This window comes from Schistocerca cancellata, chromosome 2, assembly GCF_023864275.1.
Source record: "Schistocerca cancellata isolate TAMUIC-IGC-003103 chromosome 2, iqSchCanc2.1, whole genome shotgun sequence".
Classification (NCBI taxonomy): Eukaryota; Metazoa; Arthropoda; class Insecta; order Orthoptera; family Acrididae; genus Schistocerca; species Schistocerca cancellata.
In genome coordinates this window covers 599,092,620-599,113,347 of record NC_064627.1, presented here as the reverse complement: position 1 = coordinate 599,113,347, position 20,728 = coordinate 599,092,620, and the positions used below count along the sequence as shown (strand labels likewise).

At 42.9% G+C, this 20,728-nt stretch overlaps 1 protein-coding gene across 1 annotated transcript in view; it reads right to left on the bottom strand.

Moving 5' to 3' along the window:
- Positions 1-20,728, bottom strand: part of LOC126156967 (bile salt-activated lipase-like) — a 69,213-nt gene that overhangs the window by 30,522 nt on the left and 17,963 nt on the right. Inside the window, exon 5 of the mRNA XM_049916344.1 lies at positions 8,152-8,284. Coding sequence (XP_049772301.1) covers positions 8,152-8,284 — 133 coding nt within the window. The remainder of the gene's footprint in view (positions 1-8,151; positions 8,285-20,728) is intronic.

Below are 20,728 nucleotides of genomic sequence, written 5' to 3'. Positions count from 1 at the left end.
GCCGGGTGTTGGCCCTGTGTGCCTCGGTCGTATGCAGTCCTGATTGTGGCGCTCACCTGCACGACGCCAAACACGCATACGACCATCATTGGCACCAAGGCAAAAGCGACTCTCATCGCTGAAGACGCCACGTCTCCATTCGTCCCTCCATCAACGCCTGTCGCGACACCACTGGAGGCGGGCTGCACGATGTTGGGGCGTGAGCGGAAGACGGCCTAACGGTGTGCGGGACCGTAGCCCAGCTTCATGGAGACGGTTGCGAATGGTCCTCGCCGATACCCCAGGAGCAACAGTGTCCCTAATTTGCTGGGAAGTGGCGGTGCGGTCCCCTACGGCACTGCGTAGGATCCTACGGTCTTGGCGTGCATCCGTGCGTCGCTGCGGTCCGGTCCAAGGTCGACGGGCACGTGCACCTTCCGCCGACCACTGGCGACAACGTCGATGTACTGTGGAGACCTCACGCCCCACGTGTTGAGCAATTCGGCGGTACGTCCACCCGGCCTCCCGCATGCCCACTATACGCCCTCGCTCGAAGTCCGTCAACTGCACATACGGTTCACGTCCACGCTGTCGCGCCATGCCACCAGTGTTAAAGACTGCGATGGAGCTCCGTATGCCACGGCAAACTGGCTGACACTGACGTCGGCGGTGCACAAATGCTGCGCAGCTAGCGCCATTCGACGGCCAACACCGCGGTTCCTGGTGTGTCCGCTGTGCCGTGCGTGTGATCATTGCTTGTACAGCCCTCTCGCAGTGTCCGGAGCAAGTATGGTGGGTCTGACACACCGGTGTCAATGTGTTCTGTTTTCCATTTCCAGGAGTGTAGTATGACCAACCTACACTTTTCCTCCTGAAGCCACGTTTCTTTCTATAAACAAGAAGCCGGTCGGTCTGGTGTGTTTGATCTAATTGTCATACAAGTAACTTTTAGCGTCGACAGTACGTACTGGCGTTTGCTTCCAGGGTTCCTCTTAGGTTGAAGGCTGTTCATTGCGTAAGCTTTCCGTAACTCACGCTTTCCCAGAAAGAACGTTTCAAGACTTTTGTCTACTATTTACAGTCTCCCAGTTTCGTATCATTACACAGTTTCCTGTAGCTTCCTTTATCTTGATCTGAGTGAATGATAATTCCACAATGTGTTCATTGTTAATGTAACATAAAACTATTTAATTAGTATATGGATAATTAAAATTATGAATCAATAATCCGATATTCACGCTGTATGACATATTTAGGATGAGTAGCGAGAATAAACTTTCGTTTTACAGTTTGTAGGGTCTGTTGTCTGTTCTTGCAAAAGGAGAAATTTTCTGATACCTTGGCAGATGTATTCATACAGTTCCTTCCCCCAACACTTGCCGTAGATAAACGCGTTATATTTGAAAAACGGCAAGGAAAATTGCTACCACCAACTCTTTATCATTAATTTACGTATCAAGCTTGTGAAAAGGAGACAATACAGCTAAAAGTAGATCTATTAATGTCTCTGTTTTTAGAATAAAAACTTAGAGTCAGTTTACGAAATTCAGCTCATATCTTATGAGCTATGCCACTTATTTGTGAGTGTCTTATTCAGAAGACTGCTAGATGATAATGCGGGAAGCCCCACATCTGTGCTGTGCAAGATGAATTGCTGCTTATTCACCCTTTCATTTCTCCTACTCGGCATCGGAGTGTTAGGTGTATGGCTCCATTCTTCTTGAAAATGTGATGCGTGTTTGTTTGTCGTGGTGTTATTTTAGTGTTCTTGCTGCCGGAACGGGAAACTGGACACTTCACATCTACTACACAGACTGTTTCCTGTTACTGTCCGTACGAACCACAGTCAGTCATTTCAACAGAAGGGTTGCAGTCAAAAATAAGTGAAATCTAATATCGTATCAATTGCAGTCAACAGTAAGTGAAAGCTAATACCGTATCGGACTGTGTAGAAACTTGGGAGTAAATGTAAGACAGTCACACGAAGTCTTTTGGATAGGCGTGTGTGCTTTTCACATCCTGTTAGTTTACTTTGCAAACTATCCTTCCTGTTTTTTCTTTCATCATAAAGATTTCAACCAATGTGCTGATCACATCACACTTTTGAGATCTCAACCATTGTCGTGGGTAAGCGTAGCACAATAATATTTTTAGCTCAGTTCACAGTATCTGGTGGAGTGGAAAAATTCGCGAAAGAGAAAAATTAGGAAACAATGTGGTAATATTGAAAACGGAGTGGCTATGGGTAGTCCTTTGTCACCCATAGTCGCCAATTTATTTATGGAGGACTTCGAGGCCATGGCACTGAGGACTTCAGCTTTGCAACCAACGTGCTTTTGGAGATACGTGGACGATACATTCTTCGTCTGGCCGCATGGACGTGATGCTCTTAACAGATTTTTGGACCACTTCAATTGTCTTCATCCCCATATCAAATTTACTATGGAGGTTGAAAATGATGGGATGCTTCCATTTTTAGACGTAATGGTTTATAAAAAACCAGATGGAACTTTGGGACACAGTGTTCACCGAAAGCCGACACATACAGATTGGTATCTGCACCCTAAGAGTTTTCATCCACCACACCAACGTAGTGGCGTCCTTAGGACTTTGGTACGGAGAGCATACGCCATTTCCGACGCAGACAGCTTAACCCAAGAACTTGAGCATTTGATGACTGTTTTTAAGGAAATTGGATATACCGAGAAACAGATTCGTCGGGCTATGGAATTTGGACCATCTCCGGAGGCGTACGAAGAGGAACATAGGTCTGTGGCCTTTCTTCCTTATGCTGGAGGCTTATCGTTTAAGATTGGACGAATTTTAAGGAATTTTAACATTAAGAGTGTGTTCCGTCCACCTTCTAAGATTAGGGCTCTTCTCGGCTCTGTGAAGGATGATTTGGGACTTAGGAAACCCGGAGTGTACAAAATCCCGTGTCAATGTGGGAAAGCTTACGTTGGCCGTTCTATTCGCACAGTGCATGACAGGTGTGTGGAACATCGTCGTCACACGAGGCTACAACAGCCGGAAAAATCGGCCGTAGCAGAACACTGCCTAAATGAGGGACACAAAATAAAATTTGAGGAAACTGTTGTGATTGCCAACATTTCCGGATTTTGGGATAGTGTCTATAAAGAGGCGATTGAAATTAGGTTGGCTGATAATTTAATCAACAGAGACAATGGGTTTCCTCTTAGCAAAACGTGGAATCCCGTATTATCTCGCATAAAAACTGAACGTTCTTCGGTTCGGCATGGATTGCGATATATCGCTGCCAGCAATGTTTCACCAAGGGCGGCGCCACCTCCCTGTTTTGAAAGGTAGAAACCGTGATGGGCGGCGCATGCGCCGTGTACTGAACGGTGGCCTATATAGGACGTCGAATTGCAATCTTGCGTCAGTTCTCAGCGGGACTCATCAGCAGAAGCAGCATTCCTGAAGATGGCGAACAGTTGGATCGCCGAAATATCGAGTCAAGTTGATTTTAGGATCCGGCAGCAAACCCGAAAAGATTTTCAAGACTTATTACGCCGGGAAAGCTTACGTAATCACAATGTGGTAATATTGATCCTTGATCTTGAAAACCCGGTACTGATGATTAGGACTTGTGTTTAGAATAGACCATGTCTTCGGAAAACATACCCTATACTGTGGAGGAAATATTTGTATGTGACGAGTCATTGGCTTCGTTCCCAGTATTACAGACCCTAGTCTTTCAGCACTACTACGTAAATACGAAGTTTTACTTACTCCGAAATGCTACTGAGCTAAGCTTCACTAATACATTTTAGTTCTGTATTACGATGTGGCTGTACACAAAGTGCCTGAGGACAGGGAAAGGATGGATCTCGCTGGAAAGCGATAGGCCAGGTGTCTCCACTGACACCATTGTACTTGTGGTACGGATATTTCGATTTTTTGGTCAGAAATTCAGCTATTGTAGTGCATAGTGAACGTGCCACAGCTCTCTCTCTAAGAGCTAAAAGCGGTATGAGTCAATGGGATGTACACTATCTGGGACACGTATTAGGTAATATCACTCTAGGTAGTCTACATCCTTCACCTTTTTGTCGACTTATCTTCTGCTGGGGATATTTTGATTGATGTGTCTGAATATCTATGGAGGGAAGGAAGCCCATTCTTCCTCAAGAGGGGAAACGAGTAAAGGTATTGATGTGGGATGTTAGGATCTGGACCGAAGTAAACATTCTAACTCATTCCAAACGTATTCCATTGCGTTCAGGTCGGGACTCTCGGCAGACAAGTCAATTTCAGAAATGTTATTGTCCACAAAACATGGACTCACTGATGCTGGCTTATGACGGGCTTCATTGTCATGCTGATACAACCACCGTCTCCAGACTATTCCTTTACTGCACGCAGTACACAATGCTATAAAATGTGTTCGTATCTTTCCTCAATTAGCATTTTCTTAAGTGCAATAAATGTAACGTCGCTAACTACCAAAAGCACCCCTATACCGTAATACTTTGAGCTTCACTGTTGTCACTTCATTTCCCAACAAGTAACGTTCTTCAGGCATTCACCAAACGCATAGCCTTTCACTGAATAGCCACGGGGTACAGTACGATTCATCGCTCCAGATCACTTGTTTCCAGTCGTTCATTATCCATTGGCACCGGTGTTAACATAGCCTCAAGCGTCGGTTAGCACTGACTGTAGAAACGTGTGGCTTATGAGCAACTGCTCGAACATTGCATCCTATTCTTTTTAGCAGCCCACACACCGACACTGTGTTAACTGGACTGGTGGCAGCGATTTGGAACGCACGAGTGATTCCTTGCTCCGATTTCAAACGATTCTTTAAAACCTCCGTCCCCAATGCTTGACGGTCCCTATCCGTAAATACATTAGTTCCTTCTGATCTTGATTATCTGTGGCTGTTACTGTGCGTTTACTCTTCACAATCACTTCACGAACAGTCAATTTGGGCTGCTTTTGAAGAGTTCAAACGTCCCAGATGGATTTGTTACTAAGGTGAGACACAGTGAGAGATCCACGTTGAATGTCACTGAGTGCCCCTGACCAACCCATTCTGCAATTACTGTTTCTCGAGCAACTACACCGGCGGGCAGGTCTCTCGTGACACCTACTAGTGAGTTCTGCGTTTTATTGGAAGTCAGAATACATGTGAGCACACGGTGAGGAATTGCCAGATATATGTAGCGGAATGTGAAACCGTGTATTACTCTGGAGTACTCTCAAAAGTACCATTCTTTCTAAAAGTTTGTAATTTTTAGCGACGTTTAAGAGTGCCTCATTCAGGCACAATGAAAGTTTCTTACACATAATAAGATTTATATGACTCTAAATCTGATGTCGCTAACCTAATGAGAATACAGACGGAGGACAAATCTTAGCAGACGGCAGTAGAATTGGATGCCCTCTTACTGTTGATAATTTTGCTGCGGCATCTATGAGACTTTCCAGTTTCTGCTGAATGGCCGCTCAGAACTGTCATAGTTAACATAAATGATAATTATCTGCGTCCGTTGTGTCAGACATTAGTTCTCTCAGGTATGACGGCAGGTACTCGATATTCACCTGCATATTCTGTAGCCCAATGAATGCTGCATGGAAGCTATGCTCGTTTTGCCTCCAAGTCCCGACGAAGTACGGTCCAGGAATGTGACCCTCAAGTTATCATCAGTAGAATGGGCATATTACTGTTTTTAAATCTTTATAGTAGAAAGATACTGTTTTGATTCGAATAAATAGAGGTAAATCATTAACTTATTTTGTGAACTACCACCAATTTATCAGTGGGGTCATAATAGATAAATTGCATCCAAATAAAAGTTATTGTGGTGTTTATTAATTAAATTCCTGCAGTTGGTGCACCAAATCCATTACATTTATTCACTGCACTAATGTGTGTTACTTCAGTAAGTTTGTTTGCAGCTTGCAGTACTTAAATACACTATCTGTAAATATGAAATACATTGTAAGACAAAAAAGAACGCACCACAAAGAAATTAACTGTAATGGATGGATGTCGGTAGATGTGACGTACAAGAGATTACAATTTCAGGGGAACTGGATGTTTTACTGAAGAGAAAGAGCTTTACCAATTGATGAAATCAATAACCCGTTGGTTCACCAGTTATTCGGCTTAGAATTGACACAGTTGCTGGATGTCCTCTCGAGGAATAACGTGCCAAATTCTGCCCAAGTGGCGCCTTAGATCATCAGAATCCCGAGCTAGTTTGAAGACCCTGCCCCACAATCCTCCAAGCGTTCTCAGCTGGAAAGAGATCCGACGACCCTGCTGGCTAAAGTGGGGTTTGGCAAGCAGGAAGATAAGCAGTAGAAACTCCTGCCGTGTGCGGGTGGGCCTTATCTAGCCGAAATGGAAGCTCAGGATGGTTTGCCATGAGGGGTAACAAAACGGGGCGTAAAATATAGTCGACGTACCACTGTGCTGTAAGGATGGAGCGGATGAAAACCAAAGGCGTGGTGCTATGAAAAGAAATGGCAGTTCAGACCACTCCTGGTTTACGAGCTGTAAGGCGGCTAACAGGCTAACATCCCAACCTGAATGGAGCGTCCCAGTCATGACTTTGCTGGTCATCGGGGCTCAGTTTCATGCAGGAGCCATCACTGAAGACAATTCTACTCCAGTCAATGAGATTCCAGGCCGAAGACGTGTCTGGAGTCGCTGTAGACAGCGGAAGCTGGTTGTCGCCCAGCGTGCTGCCACAAAACTGGGAGTAACGGTCTTTTCATAGCAGGACCACAGCACTGCCGTGTATCGACGATATTTTATGTCCTGTTTTGTTGCGCTTCTTGGCAAGCAATCCTGCGATTATATTATAGCAAGATAGTAGCTGCCCGCACACGACGAGAATTTCTACTTGTCTTCGCGCATGGTGAATTCTACTTTGACACGCAAGGTCGCCGGTTCTCTTCCTTTTTGGAGCATTATGGGCTCGAGATTTTTACGATTTGTACGCCCATTCGACAGAAATTTGCACAATATCAACTAGAAGGACATCTGTCTATCAATGAATTAGAAGCCGAATAACTGGTGGACCAACGCATTATTGACTTGCTCAGTTTGTGAAACACTTTCTATTGAGTAAATCATCGAATTTTTCTGAAATTGTAATCATTTGTTTGTCTGTGAATGTGCAGCACATCTGCCGATTTCCTTCCCATTCGGATAATTCCTCTGTTGTGCGTCGTCTTTTGTCTTAGAGTGTGTAACAAAAATAAAAAAGGTCCTAAAATTCATCAGTATCTGTATATAAACGAAATGCGTAAAGCTGCCTTACCATTTAAAATAGCTTCTCATATCGGCACTAGGAAAGTTTTCTACACGATATGCAAAAATGGGAGGCTTTATGCCAAGTATGTCTGAGAGGGGTGACAGCGTTGATTATTGCACTGAGCTGTAGTTGCCGCTGCGGCCAGTCGAATGTACCCGTAATGAGTGTGAGGACTCGTTATTAAGTCCTATGGAGCAGCAAACGCACGTCAGATTCCCTTACCGGAATGGAAAAACGTTCGCAAAGACCCATGAATTGATGCTGTCGCCATACAAAACCTATTTCTGAAGGAAAATATTTCTGCGACTGGTTCCAGAATACATAGAAAGTTAACATCGAACAGTAGCTACGGGCTTTGCTGGAAATACTTTAAAATTGTTGTTGAAGGAATTTAGCATCGATCCAGTGTTAACCATATTATTCATAAATATTTGACTGTGGAGAAACTGATTGACGGGCATTCGTTGATACACGTGCCTAAGAATCTCCTTTTTCTGCAAACTACCAGCATAGTGGCTGGCAGTTCAATCTGCTGTAGCTGCTGTAGGGTGAGCCACTAACATACCGAGCTCACTGATGTCAGCATCATATTATGACTGGTATAACTTCATTACTTAGTTTTGATAAATGAAGGTTTCGCTAAAAATTTACAGCAATTTTATAAACTTGAAAGAAGTATTTGTTGCCAGTGCAGATTACTCGAAAGCTGAAGAAAATCATTTAGTATAGTATGTCTTTTTGTGGTACCGTTTGTCCAATGAACTAGAAAAATTATCAGCATGTCAGCTTCTTTGCTGTGGTGAAGCTGCTTAAATTCCTAGATATGAAATAGCGCAAGAGATTTTCCTAAGTGTGTTATTTAAATAATTGCCTCTCGTACCTGGGCCGCCAGGATATAAGCTGAGGGGACCGACGTACGAAAACTGGTAGTAGAAGACAGGCTGCGAGGAAAAGCGAGACATGCTCCTGATGGCAGCGTCCACTCCCTCCACGAAGAAGAGGTGCGAGTCGAACTGCGAAACACATCGAAAGCGTCATATTGTTCTGTTATTGTAAGTCAGTAAACACACATCCTCTCATCTTAATCGGGTGTAATTAATCGAATAATGTACAAATATGGAAATAAATGAAACGTAAATTTTGTATAGATTTTTCAAAAATTCAACACAGAAAAATGTATTAAATGTCTTGTAACTGTCGCTGGAAAGGAATAGATGCTACTTTTAACGTTAATTGCGGAATAGAACAATTTGGCTAATGGGAAGTCAACTCCGAATGTAAGCCTCATATGTGCTTAAGGATATCTGATCCTGTCAAACCAGCATCGCGAAAACAGTTAACATAAACATACCGAATGACGTCAGTATGCTGTGCCAGGACCGAGTCGTAATATCTTACCTTTCGTATGGTTCTGTGCTTGCTTCATGACTGTCAGTTAACATTTCTGCGGCTTTTGTCTCCAAAACGGCACACCGAACAGCTCCTCAAGTCACTATTAAGAGATACGTTATTTGAAGAGAGACTGGTTTTCTGGAACTTTAGCCATCTTCGTTACTCGCGACGTCGGTCAAACGCGTGTGATGGCAATTTTGGCCACTAGTAGATATCTAACCAACCATTCGTCCAAATCGGCCCTAATATTTCGTTATGATGTGGGATTTAAGCTAGTCTTATTCTTTTTTTTCTTTAATTCTGGCTTTCGGGATGTGCCCATTCAATCACAACAGAGGAAACACGATACGATAGTCTGTTACGAGAATGAAGAAGATTCATGAGGACCAAACCGTACCGTGATACGCAGTTACATTGGCTTAGACTCTCCCTGTAACACCACGCAGGCGATTTGCGTGTCAGGTAAGATGATACTAAGACAAGGACAACACAACACTTAGTTTCCAAGCGGAGAAAATCACAAACCCGGTTGGGCATCGAACCCGAGCCCCTTCTGTACGTTATCTGCCGCGCTCACCCCGCAGTTCCTGGAGCGTATGGATTAACGATAACATTTTCAGTCGCAGGGTGGTAACGCGACCTGTACGCTATTGCTTCTCCTCCTCTTATGGGCCAAATATCATACATGAGCATTTTTCTATCATCGACTTTCATATCGGATAAAACCATTCCGTGTGTGTCCTTAATTACCCTTAAATTGGGAAAAACTGCAGTGCATATCTGGTCTACAGTCATGATTGTTACCGCATATCGACTTTACGGATCTAGCCCTGATAACGCTTTAAGCGAATATTGTTGGCCTTCAGTCAGGTGTAGAAGGTTCAAAATGGTTCAAATGGCTCTGAGCACTATGGGACTTAACTTCTGAGGTCATCAGTCCCCTAGAACGTAGAACTACTTAAAATTAACTAACCGAAGGACATCACACACACTCATGCCCGAGGCAAGTTCGAACCTGCGACTGTAGCGGTCGCGCGGTTCCAGACTGTAGTGCCTAGAACCGATCGGTCACACCGGCCGGCCTGGGTGTAGAAGTTCACATTTAATGTATTGTGGCGCCTTGTGAATCAATGGCACTACTAATTTTAACTAGGAGCTTATCAGATTCACTCACAGCGCTGAGCGAAACTTTTTCCGTACCTTTCCACCAGACATGAGTCGTCAGTGGGAACCGAATCAGTGATATCCGGATTAGATGTTATCTATGTTTGCCAACAGTCAAGTTTTACATTAGGTGCAGACGACCGTTTTTCAATAATCTTTTGTGCTAGTAGTGATCTGCTTTCACATTAGACGAAAACGAAAATCAGATAACTTGCGTGTGCGGTAAAACACCTTATCTGCCATGTGAATGTATGGAGGATAGACCTACAATTAAACCTACCCAACGGACAGACTGCCATTTTGAACGGCTCTGAATATGTTGTAGAGTACAGTAAAATAAGCGACACATATTCCTTTATACGTGGCCATACGACCGTTATGGGGGTGAAATAACCTCTTAAAAAAACGGAATACGATATTTCTGAATGAATACCGTCCAAAAGGAAGCAGATGTACAAAAACAGCTTCAAACGAGAGCTCTTTGGTTTTTGTGTACGTTACAACGGTGCACCCAGCTTTGTCGAAAGGTGATTTTTTTCGAAATCTCCTCTCTACCTCTCCACTGTTTAGCTTTTAATTTGGACATTTGATTAATGGCAATATGTATAGCGTTGTTAATGCAAAATTCAATCATGTATGGTGAAGTGGTATTGAAAGAGGCATTTGCCAAAAATAAGATGGAAATATCTTAGTAGCACAGTGTGCGTGCCCCCAATGTGTGTCCACTTCAATACCAAATGTCATGCTGGGTTGTCTAATACGTCTTTCCGTGATAAATACATTCTAAACGTGTATTCTACCCATATTGTTCTGTACATATTCTTTTCTATTAATTTCATGAAATACAAAATATCTTGTATTGGACTCGTGTCTTTTGTTTTCATTTCTTGTGAATTTTTTTTTTTTTCAAGTTGTAACCTTCAGATTTAATTATGTTATATTTGAAATTGTTGGAGTATTATTGTGGTAACATTATTGTAAATGTGTGCAGTAATGAGGAAACACAGCATATCTGACAACTGCAGTTTCAGGATCACAGTTATTAAATAAAAAGTGAAAAGGAGTCTCACATTTAGGTGGTTTCTGTTCAGTGTAACCACTCTCGTACCATGAATATTTAAAATGGTTGACAAATCTGGGAGAAGAAAACTGATTGTGAATGGGGTATTGAATTTTTAGAATATTATTTCTTAAATCCAAGTTAACATCCTAACCATATAATAAAGTCTGAAAAATGTTTCAAGAAATTTTTCCACAGTCGGAATGCAAATGCATCTAATGCCTGAATCATATCGGTCGTTCCGTCAGGAATCGTTGTAATATTCATTTCCTTTCCATGTTTAGTAACGGTGTTAAATATTTTTTCGTTTTGTCTGGTTCATGATTATAAAGACAAGACAGATTTTTCATTCGTATTAGGTATATGAACCTGTTCAAACAATTTCCTTACGAGCTCCGCTGCCAATTCACCGGATGTAGAAGCGAACACTGAGATATTACCGGCTTTGTATGAATCTTTTTCAACTTGACATGCTTTTCTTTCAAAATTATGAGCAAGGGAACACTAAATTTCCGCTTGCAGGTAACATGGATTGTATCATGTAACTATGTTTTAAGGCATTCACGAATTGTGCTAGAATTTCAGCTTCAGATGTTCGTCTGAAGTAGAATGTTCGTCTTGGATGCATTTCCAAACTGAAACGTGACTGGTCAGAATAATAAACTTTACCGTCAACAACTAATACAGATTTAGATTTCACAGTGTCCATAAGTTCGTAAGTTTCTCCCTCATTTCTTCTTTATTCGCTGTTCGCGACTGAGTAATCTATTTATTGGTTTCCCTTTAAGCAATCCTTTGTCTTAGTTTAAAATTATGAATCCGTTTTGAGGATGCCTTGAACAAAAGTTGTGATGAATTACCATCATCCCTCCATCAAGCACATCTCTGTCTCCAGATCATGTATCGCTATTGATTTGTCCATGGCAATCCAAAATTGATCTAATACTATACTTGGAGATACCTAATAAATTTTCATTTCGCGTCGCACCTGCAGCAATTTTTGCTTCCCATTTACTGTGATCTCTTTTTGTTACCTTTGTGTATCTATGATCGACAGTTTCAAATTTGTTTTTACCAGATAGTCAAACTGTAACAGGTTTTCGTTTCTATACAAGATCTACGTCAGCTTTTAATTTTTTATCAAGTTTGTACATAGTAAATACAAAAAGATAAACACACATACACATACACACACACACACACACACACACACACACACACACACACACACACACACACACACCCGAAACAATATGGCCATCTGTTTAATAGCTTATTTGTCCGTTTTTGTAAAGAAATACATCACTGATTCTGCGTATCAGGGATACGACAGTTCGAAAAAAATGACTTCTTCAATAAATATAGGTACACCATTGTAATGTACTTTTAAAAAGCGCAGAACTTATATACTTGTATTTTAAGTTTTTTTATACCTGTTATCGTTTTAACGCTGTTCGTTGAGGAATATTAAACTCAATTTTTTAATTATTGTATGCCTTTTATTTTGCTCTACACTAGAACACATCAAAAGCCGATCGCTATCGAAAGGTATCCCTTCGGTAGGTTTATTTGTAAGAACCATGCTGTTAGCTGTGTAGGAATGGTATAATAATCACGAAACTGTTGAACTAAAAAAATGTATTCGACTTGTGGAAAACTAGACTGTTCTTTTAAGAATCAACTTGGGTTTCATAAACGTTGTAGAAGTATCAAGGAAGCAGCGACAGCTACAAATGGAGGAATCTATTAAATACTGACGAGGCCTTAGTGGACAAAAGGAATTGTCACATGGTCGTGAACATCACTTAGACGACCAGTCATACTTGATTACAGGAAGACCGCTGCACAGACTATGACGAACTTGATTCGCAGTTAGGACTATGAGTTACGGCCTAGCGGAGCGTATGAGCTCTCTTCCGCTGGCGACGGATCACTATGCAATATGTGGATCACCGATAATGTCGAGAAACACAAATAGTTATACTTAGTGACGAGAACTGAATTTGCCCTTGCATTGGTAACAGTTAGCTGCGATTGCACTGTCGACCAGTAAGCCACCCATTACTGGACTGCATAGAGCTGTTACACATAGGAATAAACCTGAGGAGCGAAGGGAGCTATGTCGTACAACGAGTGTCGACGTAATTTGCTTACTGAGGGAACAGTGAATGTTGTAAGATACATCTTGAGTATCAAACAGTCTGTTCAACTGATGTTCCTGCAGTAGGATAACGCCCCTGTACAGACTACATATTTCCCACGACGTGATCTGCTGGTCCTTCGTTCTTCATATGCACTGATTAGCACGATCATCAGACCTCACTGCCATTGAGATTACGTAGGACATGATACGGTAGCGTCTAGTTCAGTGGCGTTACCACAAAATTCAGCGTTGAATTTTGACAACAGCTGTAATTAATCAAAGGTTCTCCGTTATATCTACATCTACAGATACATCTATAATCTGCAAATACCTTATGTGGCGGAGGATACTTTGTGTAACACCCATACCATCTGCCGTTGTGTTTCATTCGCAGATGGTGTGAGGGAGGAAGGAATCACTAAGTTTTTAACTTCATATATGTTAGACCAGAATATGTTTCCTGACTCTTCTAGGAATGTACTCTCTTTGGCATTTATTATCGTTAAACCACTCCATGATGCAAAAAGGGTCTCATATAGCTTCTGCCACTTGAGTTACATGAGTGTCTACGTGACACCTTCGTGCTTCTAAACGAACCCCGTGACGAAACACACTGCTCTTCTACGGATTTCCTCTATTTCTTCTATCAGTGCGATCTGGCAACGATTCTAGAGTAAGGAGTACACACGTACATCGTATGTTGGACGAGAAGTGGACTAAAATGACTCTCTGACTAGCTTGTGTCTTTCCTATGAGTATACTTTCATGGAGTCCTTCCACTCTAAATAGCTCCCTTCATATCCCAGGTATTTAATGGATAAACCCTTTCAGTCGTTTGTTCGAGAATGGCGTAATCAAACAGTAATGTGTCTTTCGTCTATTTATGCCTAATATGTAACATTTACTTTTGTAGGTAGGCTACACTTTTTAATGGATGAAAATTGAGGCACGCGTTTCCATATTACATTATTGTGAAAGGCTACAGACAAGTGTGTACAAGGTATCAAAACATGTTGTGGTTACATTAATACCACAATGAATCTTCAAAAGATTTTGGAGAAATCTAACCAAATTTAAAAAAATATAAGAATCATCATGCTAAAATACTGTTGACAATACTGTCATATGGGTACATTGTGCTTCGTCATATCCTGCGTACCACAACCAAAGGCAGACAGATCGTAATGTTATGTTGTCTTCATTCAAGTCGGTCACAAGAGGGCGCTAGTCTAGTAACATGTCTGCCAGTTACGTATAGACTTGTGCATAGAAATTCGAAAAAATAACGAAGTAATCATCAGATTGATAATCATTTGTCCTACAAGTAATTGCATTATAAAATGATCAACTGGAGGTACGACACAAACCGATAGAGGGCTCTGCTTATGGAAAAAATATAAGTGGAGTTGTATCATAAACCGATATACCGAGCGAGGCGGCGCAGTGGTTAACACACTGGACTCGCATTCGTGAGAACGACGGTTCAAACACGCGTCCGGCCAACCTGATTTACGTTCTCTGTGATTTCCCTAAATCGCTTCAGGCAAATGCCGTGATGGTTCCTTCAGAAGGGCACGGCTTACTTCATTTCCCATCCTTCCTTAATCCGATAAGACCGATGGCCTAGCTGTTTGGTCCCCTCCCCCAAATCAATGAACCTACCAACAAACCGATAGATGGTATTGCTTATAGTCTCTAAATTCAGCATGCATAATGGAAATCTCATAACATATTTCTCAGTCAAACATATTTAGAAAAGAATGTGACACACAGCAAACACAAAAAGTGCAGTGATGAAATGAGTAAATTACTTTACAGTGTTCTTTAACAGATGTATGTTATAGTATACTACTTCATATACCGCACGTGGGTGTAATATAGTAGTGCAGATACAAAGTTGGTAACTTTTCTTATGAAATGTATACGGCCATACCCTCATACTGACTACTATACGTAGTTCGTCGTGGACAACTTTATGAACCTATCTGACTGACATAAAATTCATTAATTAACAGCACAGGTCACATGTATACCAGTGTCTGTACAATTAATCCCAATGGCCCCTACATAACCATATCCAGAACGCTCCAACTCTGAGGATGTAATGGAGACCCTAATGTGCCCTGAGGACCTAGATATCCCGAGAGCGTCGCGACCAATGGATACAACACCACAAGCACTCAAACGGTGGTGGCGGGTGATCCTGTAGCGTAAACCGCTTCTTCGGTCTCTTTATGCCCTCCCAATACACTGAAAGCTGAATCCCCCAGTGGAATTGTGGCGGTTTTTTCCAACACCTGTCTGAGTTACGGCAATTCTCAAGCACCTCACCTGCTTTCTGAATTGCCCTTAAAGATATTTGGTTTCCGGCAATGTGGACCCCTGCCCTTTGCGGCTCTTTGAGATATTACAAAAACCATACTGACTATGAGAGGAATTCAGGTGGAGTATGTGTATAGGTTCTTGACTCTGTATGTAGTGAATCAGTGCTTATCCAAACAACTTTAGAGGCTGTGGTTGTCAGGGTAAGAACAACACAGGATCATACCGTCTGCAGTGTCAATCTTTCCCCAGATAATGAAGTACCTAAAAATGTATTGGTTGCACTGGTTTCTCAGCTCCCCCAGCTCTCCTTATTCTGGGTGATTTCTATGCCCATAACTCTCTGCGGGGTGAAACTGTGAGCACTGACCGCAGCAGACTTATCGAAAATTTACTGACAAAATTCGACCTTCAAATACTAGTGCTTCCACACACTTCAGTGTGGCACATGGCACCTACTCGGCTATTGATCTTTCAGTCTGCAGCCCTGGTCTTCTACCATCTATTTGCTAGAATGTTCATGGCGACCTGTGTGGTAGCAATCACTTTCCAATTTTCCTATCCGTACCCCTGTGTCACTCCACTGGCCACCTGCCCAGGGGGCTCCTATCAATGTTGACTCGATTCTCTGCTGCCACACTTGGATCTCCACCACATGGCAATATCAATGTGGTGGTCAAAAACACAACTGCGACCATTATTTATGCGACAGACTTCACAATCCCATGTTCCTCAGGATGCTCCAGTGAATGATGGTGCCCTGGTGGTCCCCAGAAGCCGCCGTCGCCATTAGAGATTGTAGGTGGGCACTCCAATGTCATAAGCGGCACCCATCACTGCAACACCCAACAGCCTTTAAACAGCAAGCCTGCTCCCAATAAATAGGCGGAAGCAGGAATGCTGGGAACGGTATGTTTCTCCTTCTCAGTTTTGGACAAAGAGCAGATGCCTTTACGGATTCCGGACTCCTGCTGGTGCACCTGAGATTTCCACGAATGGAGCTATCTATACAGACCCAGATGCAATCGCCGAACATTTTGCTGCACATTATGCTCCAACACGCATCTGAGAATTATGACCCTGCTTTTCGTATCCTAAAACAGTGCGAAGGTGCTTATCTTATACTACACGCCACCTTGAGCCATACATAGTGGAAATTCCTCAGTGCCCTTGTCCATTGCCCTGGTACAGCTCCAGGACCAGACCTTCTACACTATCAAATGCTTAAACATCAAACAGTGGATTACTAGCATCACCTCCTTGACATCTTCAACTGCATCTGTTATCAGGGCGCCTTCTCACAGCAATGGTGGGGAAGTATCATCCCAGTGCTGAAACACGCTAATATGGGCCGGCCGGTGTGGCCGTGCGGTTCTAGGCGCGTCAGTCTGGAACCGCGGGACCGCTACGGTCGCAGGTTCGAATCCTGCCTCGGGCATGGTGAAACATCCCCTTATGGGCCGGCCGGTGTGGCCGTGCGGTTCTAGGCGCGTCAGTCTGGAACCGCGTGACCGCTACGGTCGCAGGTTCGAATCCTGCCTCGGGCATGGTGAAACATCCCCTTTGAAAAATTATACATGACTGTGCTTAAACTGACACACAATATTTTTTTTGCGCAACGCAATCTGACTTTCAAAAATCCCTGCAAAAGAATGGCCCTGCCTAACATTATTCTATACCTTTCACAAATCACTTACCTCACCAAAAATCTCCGTTACTCGAACTACTGCCAGCTAAATAAAAGATTCAAACTACTGAAGGCACTAACTACTGATAGGCATAGTTAGCAAATGAAAGATTTTAATAGAGAACAAACAATGTATTTACCTTAATAGTCATCAAAAGTCATAATATATACAGCAGCTCATGACATCCATTTTTACAAATTTCAAAACTCCGCCCTTTCTCTCCCCACATCCACCACTGCTGGCCGCTCACCTCCAACTGCGCAACGCTACGCGCTGTTCACATCCAGCTGCCCAACACTACAATGGCAGACAACAATGCAAACTAGCCACAGACTGCACACAGCACAGCCAGTGATTTTCGTACAGAGCGCTACGTAACGTTGCCAATAAGAAAACATAAACAGCCTACTTACAATGGATGTGTGTGATGTCCTTAGGTTAGTTAGGTTTAAGTAGTTCTAAGTTCTAGGGGACTGATGACCACAGATGTTGAGTCCCATAGTGCTCAGAGCCATTTGAACCACGCTAATATGCCCCTAGAGATGGACAGGTACCGACACATTGCCCTCACCGTATTCTGTGCATGTTGCTTAACGCATAGTCAGCCGGTGGCTGTGGTGGCTACCTTGAGTCTCTGAGCCTTCTGGCTCCATCCCAGGGTAGTTACTAGCAAGGTCGCTCCACCACTGATAATTTGGTATACCTAGAGTGTCCTATCTATAGATCTTTTGACCGACGTCAACACCGTATTGGCGTCTTTTTTACTTACAAAAGGCCTACGATATCATATGAAGACAGCACATCATCGATACATTACACGAATGTGGTCTCCAGGGCCCACTCTTGATCTTAATACAGATTTTTTAGTTGCTCCATACATTCCATGTTCAATTTGGTAGTTTCCACAGTTCAGCCCATATCCAAGGAATGGGATCCCGCACGGCTCTGTAGTGAGTGTTCCTCTATTTTTAGTAGCCATTAGTGGACTAACAGCAGCTGTGGGGTCCTCCGTTTCTCTTATGCTAACGATTTTTTATTCACTTTTGCTCCTCTAGTATTGATGTTGCTGAACGCCGATTGCACAGAGCTATACAAAAGGCGCAGTCATCGCCCTCACCCACTGCTTTCAGTTTTCAGCTGACCAGACTGTCATCGTGTCCACCCAGATCCCAAACTTTACCTTGATGACCAACTACTTAACATAATGGAGACTTATCGCTTTTTACGACTGATCTTCGACGCCCAGATAACTTGGTTCCCCGTATTAGTCAGCTTATGCAAAAGTGCTGGTAGCATCTCAATACCCTTTGCTACCTGAGTAACACTATCTGAGTGCAGATCACTCTACTCTTCTATATCTCTATATAGCTCTAAGACAGTCCTGCCTTGATTATTTGAGTGTGGCTTATGGTTCACCATCACCTTCAGCATTGTGGATACAACACTGAGGTGTTTTGCTTGTGACACGACCTTTCCGGACTAGCCCTGTGAACAACCTACACGTGTAAGCTGGGTTCCCTCCATTGTAGATCAGGTGCTAACAACTGCTCGTTAATTATGCTGCACATGTCTGTAGTTCACCTGAACATACGAATAAATGCCTCCTCTTCTCAACCAGAGTAATCCATCTCCCACAAGGGTGGCCCAGGTCTAGGATTACGACAACAGTTTGCCTTCGGTCCCTTCTTCTGAACGAGTTTTTCACTCTACCACCATTCCTTCAGGACTATTCAAATACATCTCCTTGCTCTATATCTCAGCCTTAGCTTTATCTGGACATATCACAATTCCCAAAAGACTCAGTTCATCCTGGGGCCCTCCACCGCCAGTTTTTTTCTATTCTCGGCGAGGTCCAGGGCTCAGAAATTGTCTACACTGATGGCTCGATGGTAAATGCTCATGTTGGCTTCGCTCATGTTTACGCTGGACATACTGAACAGCGCTCTATGCTGGATGGCTGTGGTGTTTTCAGTGCAGAGTTGGTAGCCGTCTCTCGCGCTCTTCAGTATGTTCGCTCCTGCAGAGATGAGTCCTTCCTCCTCTGTAGTTACCCCTTAAGCGGTCTACAAGATATCGACCAGTGGATCCATCGCCATCCTTTGGTAATAACTATCCAGTTAGTCTGTTTATGCCCTCTGACACCATGAACGTTCAGTGCCCTTCATCTGGACCACAGGAACGGAATCCTGGGAAATGAACTTACTGACAGTGGGGCAAACAGGCTACCGGTAGACCGACTCTAGAGATCGGCTTGCAGAAAACTGATCACCGATGAGACTTACGCCGTAAAGTTTTTGGGACCTGGAATACCGACTGGCACTCTCCCACTACTCCAAATAAATTACGTTCTATAAAGAAGACAAACCAGTATGTGGAGGACATACATGTGAGCCACTCGTGGGAAATCCGTCGTCCTTTGACGGCTCTGCATCGGCCATACGTGGCTGACTCATGGTCATCTCCTCTGTCACGAGGACCCACCCCAGTGTCGATGCCATTCTCGACTGACAGTAGCTCACATCTTGTTGGACTGTCACGATCTAGCGGCCCTAAGATGGACTCTTAACCTTCCTGACGCACCACCTATGGTTTCAGGTGACAATGACTCAACGGGTGATCTAGTTTTAAGTTTTATTCGAAAGGGGGATTTTCATCCCTCAACCTAAAGGTTGGCCCCAGGACTTTCGTAGAATGTTTTCACTCTACGTGAATTTTTTTCTTCCTCGCTTTTTCTGGTGCTGTTTGCTCGATTTGATTTTCGTCTTTTCACTATCCCTGTTCCTCTGGCTTTGTGTTTTTAGGATGGAGATTTTAGTGTGCTACAGATCGCCTGGCTCATCCACTTTATTCTAGCGATCAGACAGCCAGGACCGTCTGATAAAGTGTTTTAACACCTTCTACCGATTTTTTCCTTCTAGTTTTATGTTTCCGGTTTTGGCTTGCTATTTTCGTTTTTTTTTTCCTTCAGTGTAGTTACTCACATAGTTTTAAGCATTTTGTTCCTTCCCAAGATTTCAGTAGGTAGAATTCTTTTTGGGTACGTTTTTAATCCGAGACCTGTGTGACTAAGGACCATAGGACTGATAACCTCGCAGTTTTGTCCCTTTAATGTACTAACCAACTATTCTGTTGTAACTTTCTTCGTTTTTGGTCGAAATGCAACGATTTCGGATCAAACTTTGCTGCTACACCTTTCATGTCCAAAACAACTGAAAAAATTGCTTGGCATGAGTGAAAGGATCCGCCGATATTATCAGCAACATGTCTGAAGATCATCGGGCGATTTTCCACAAACATTTTCTTCAGTTTTTACACAGTGTCGATAGTAATTGATATGCAGCGGCATCCAGGGCAGTCGTCGTCTTCAACGTCTTCTCGACCCTGTTCGAAACGTTTATACACTCTCAAATCACCAAAAGCCCAGGAAACATTTAGAATGTGGTGCTACATTTTATTTCATTTTTCAAGCAAAATTTAATGCAGATTCTTTGATCCATGTTTCTTTAAAGTAAAAATTCACCGAGTACTCGAAAACACTTATAACCTTTTCGACTGTCAACAACAAACTAAATATACAAAACAGTAGAAAATGCAAATATATACCAGGAACATGTGTATCAACAAAATTTGAAAACCGGATGTATTAATCCAATTAAATTAAAATATTCCCGTTAGTTTCTGATCACAC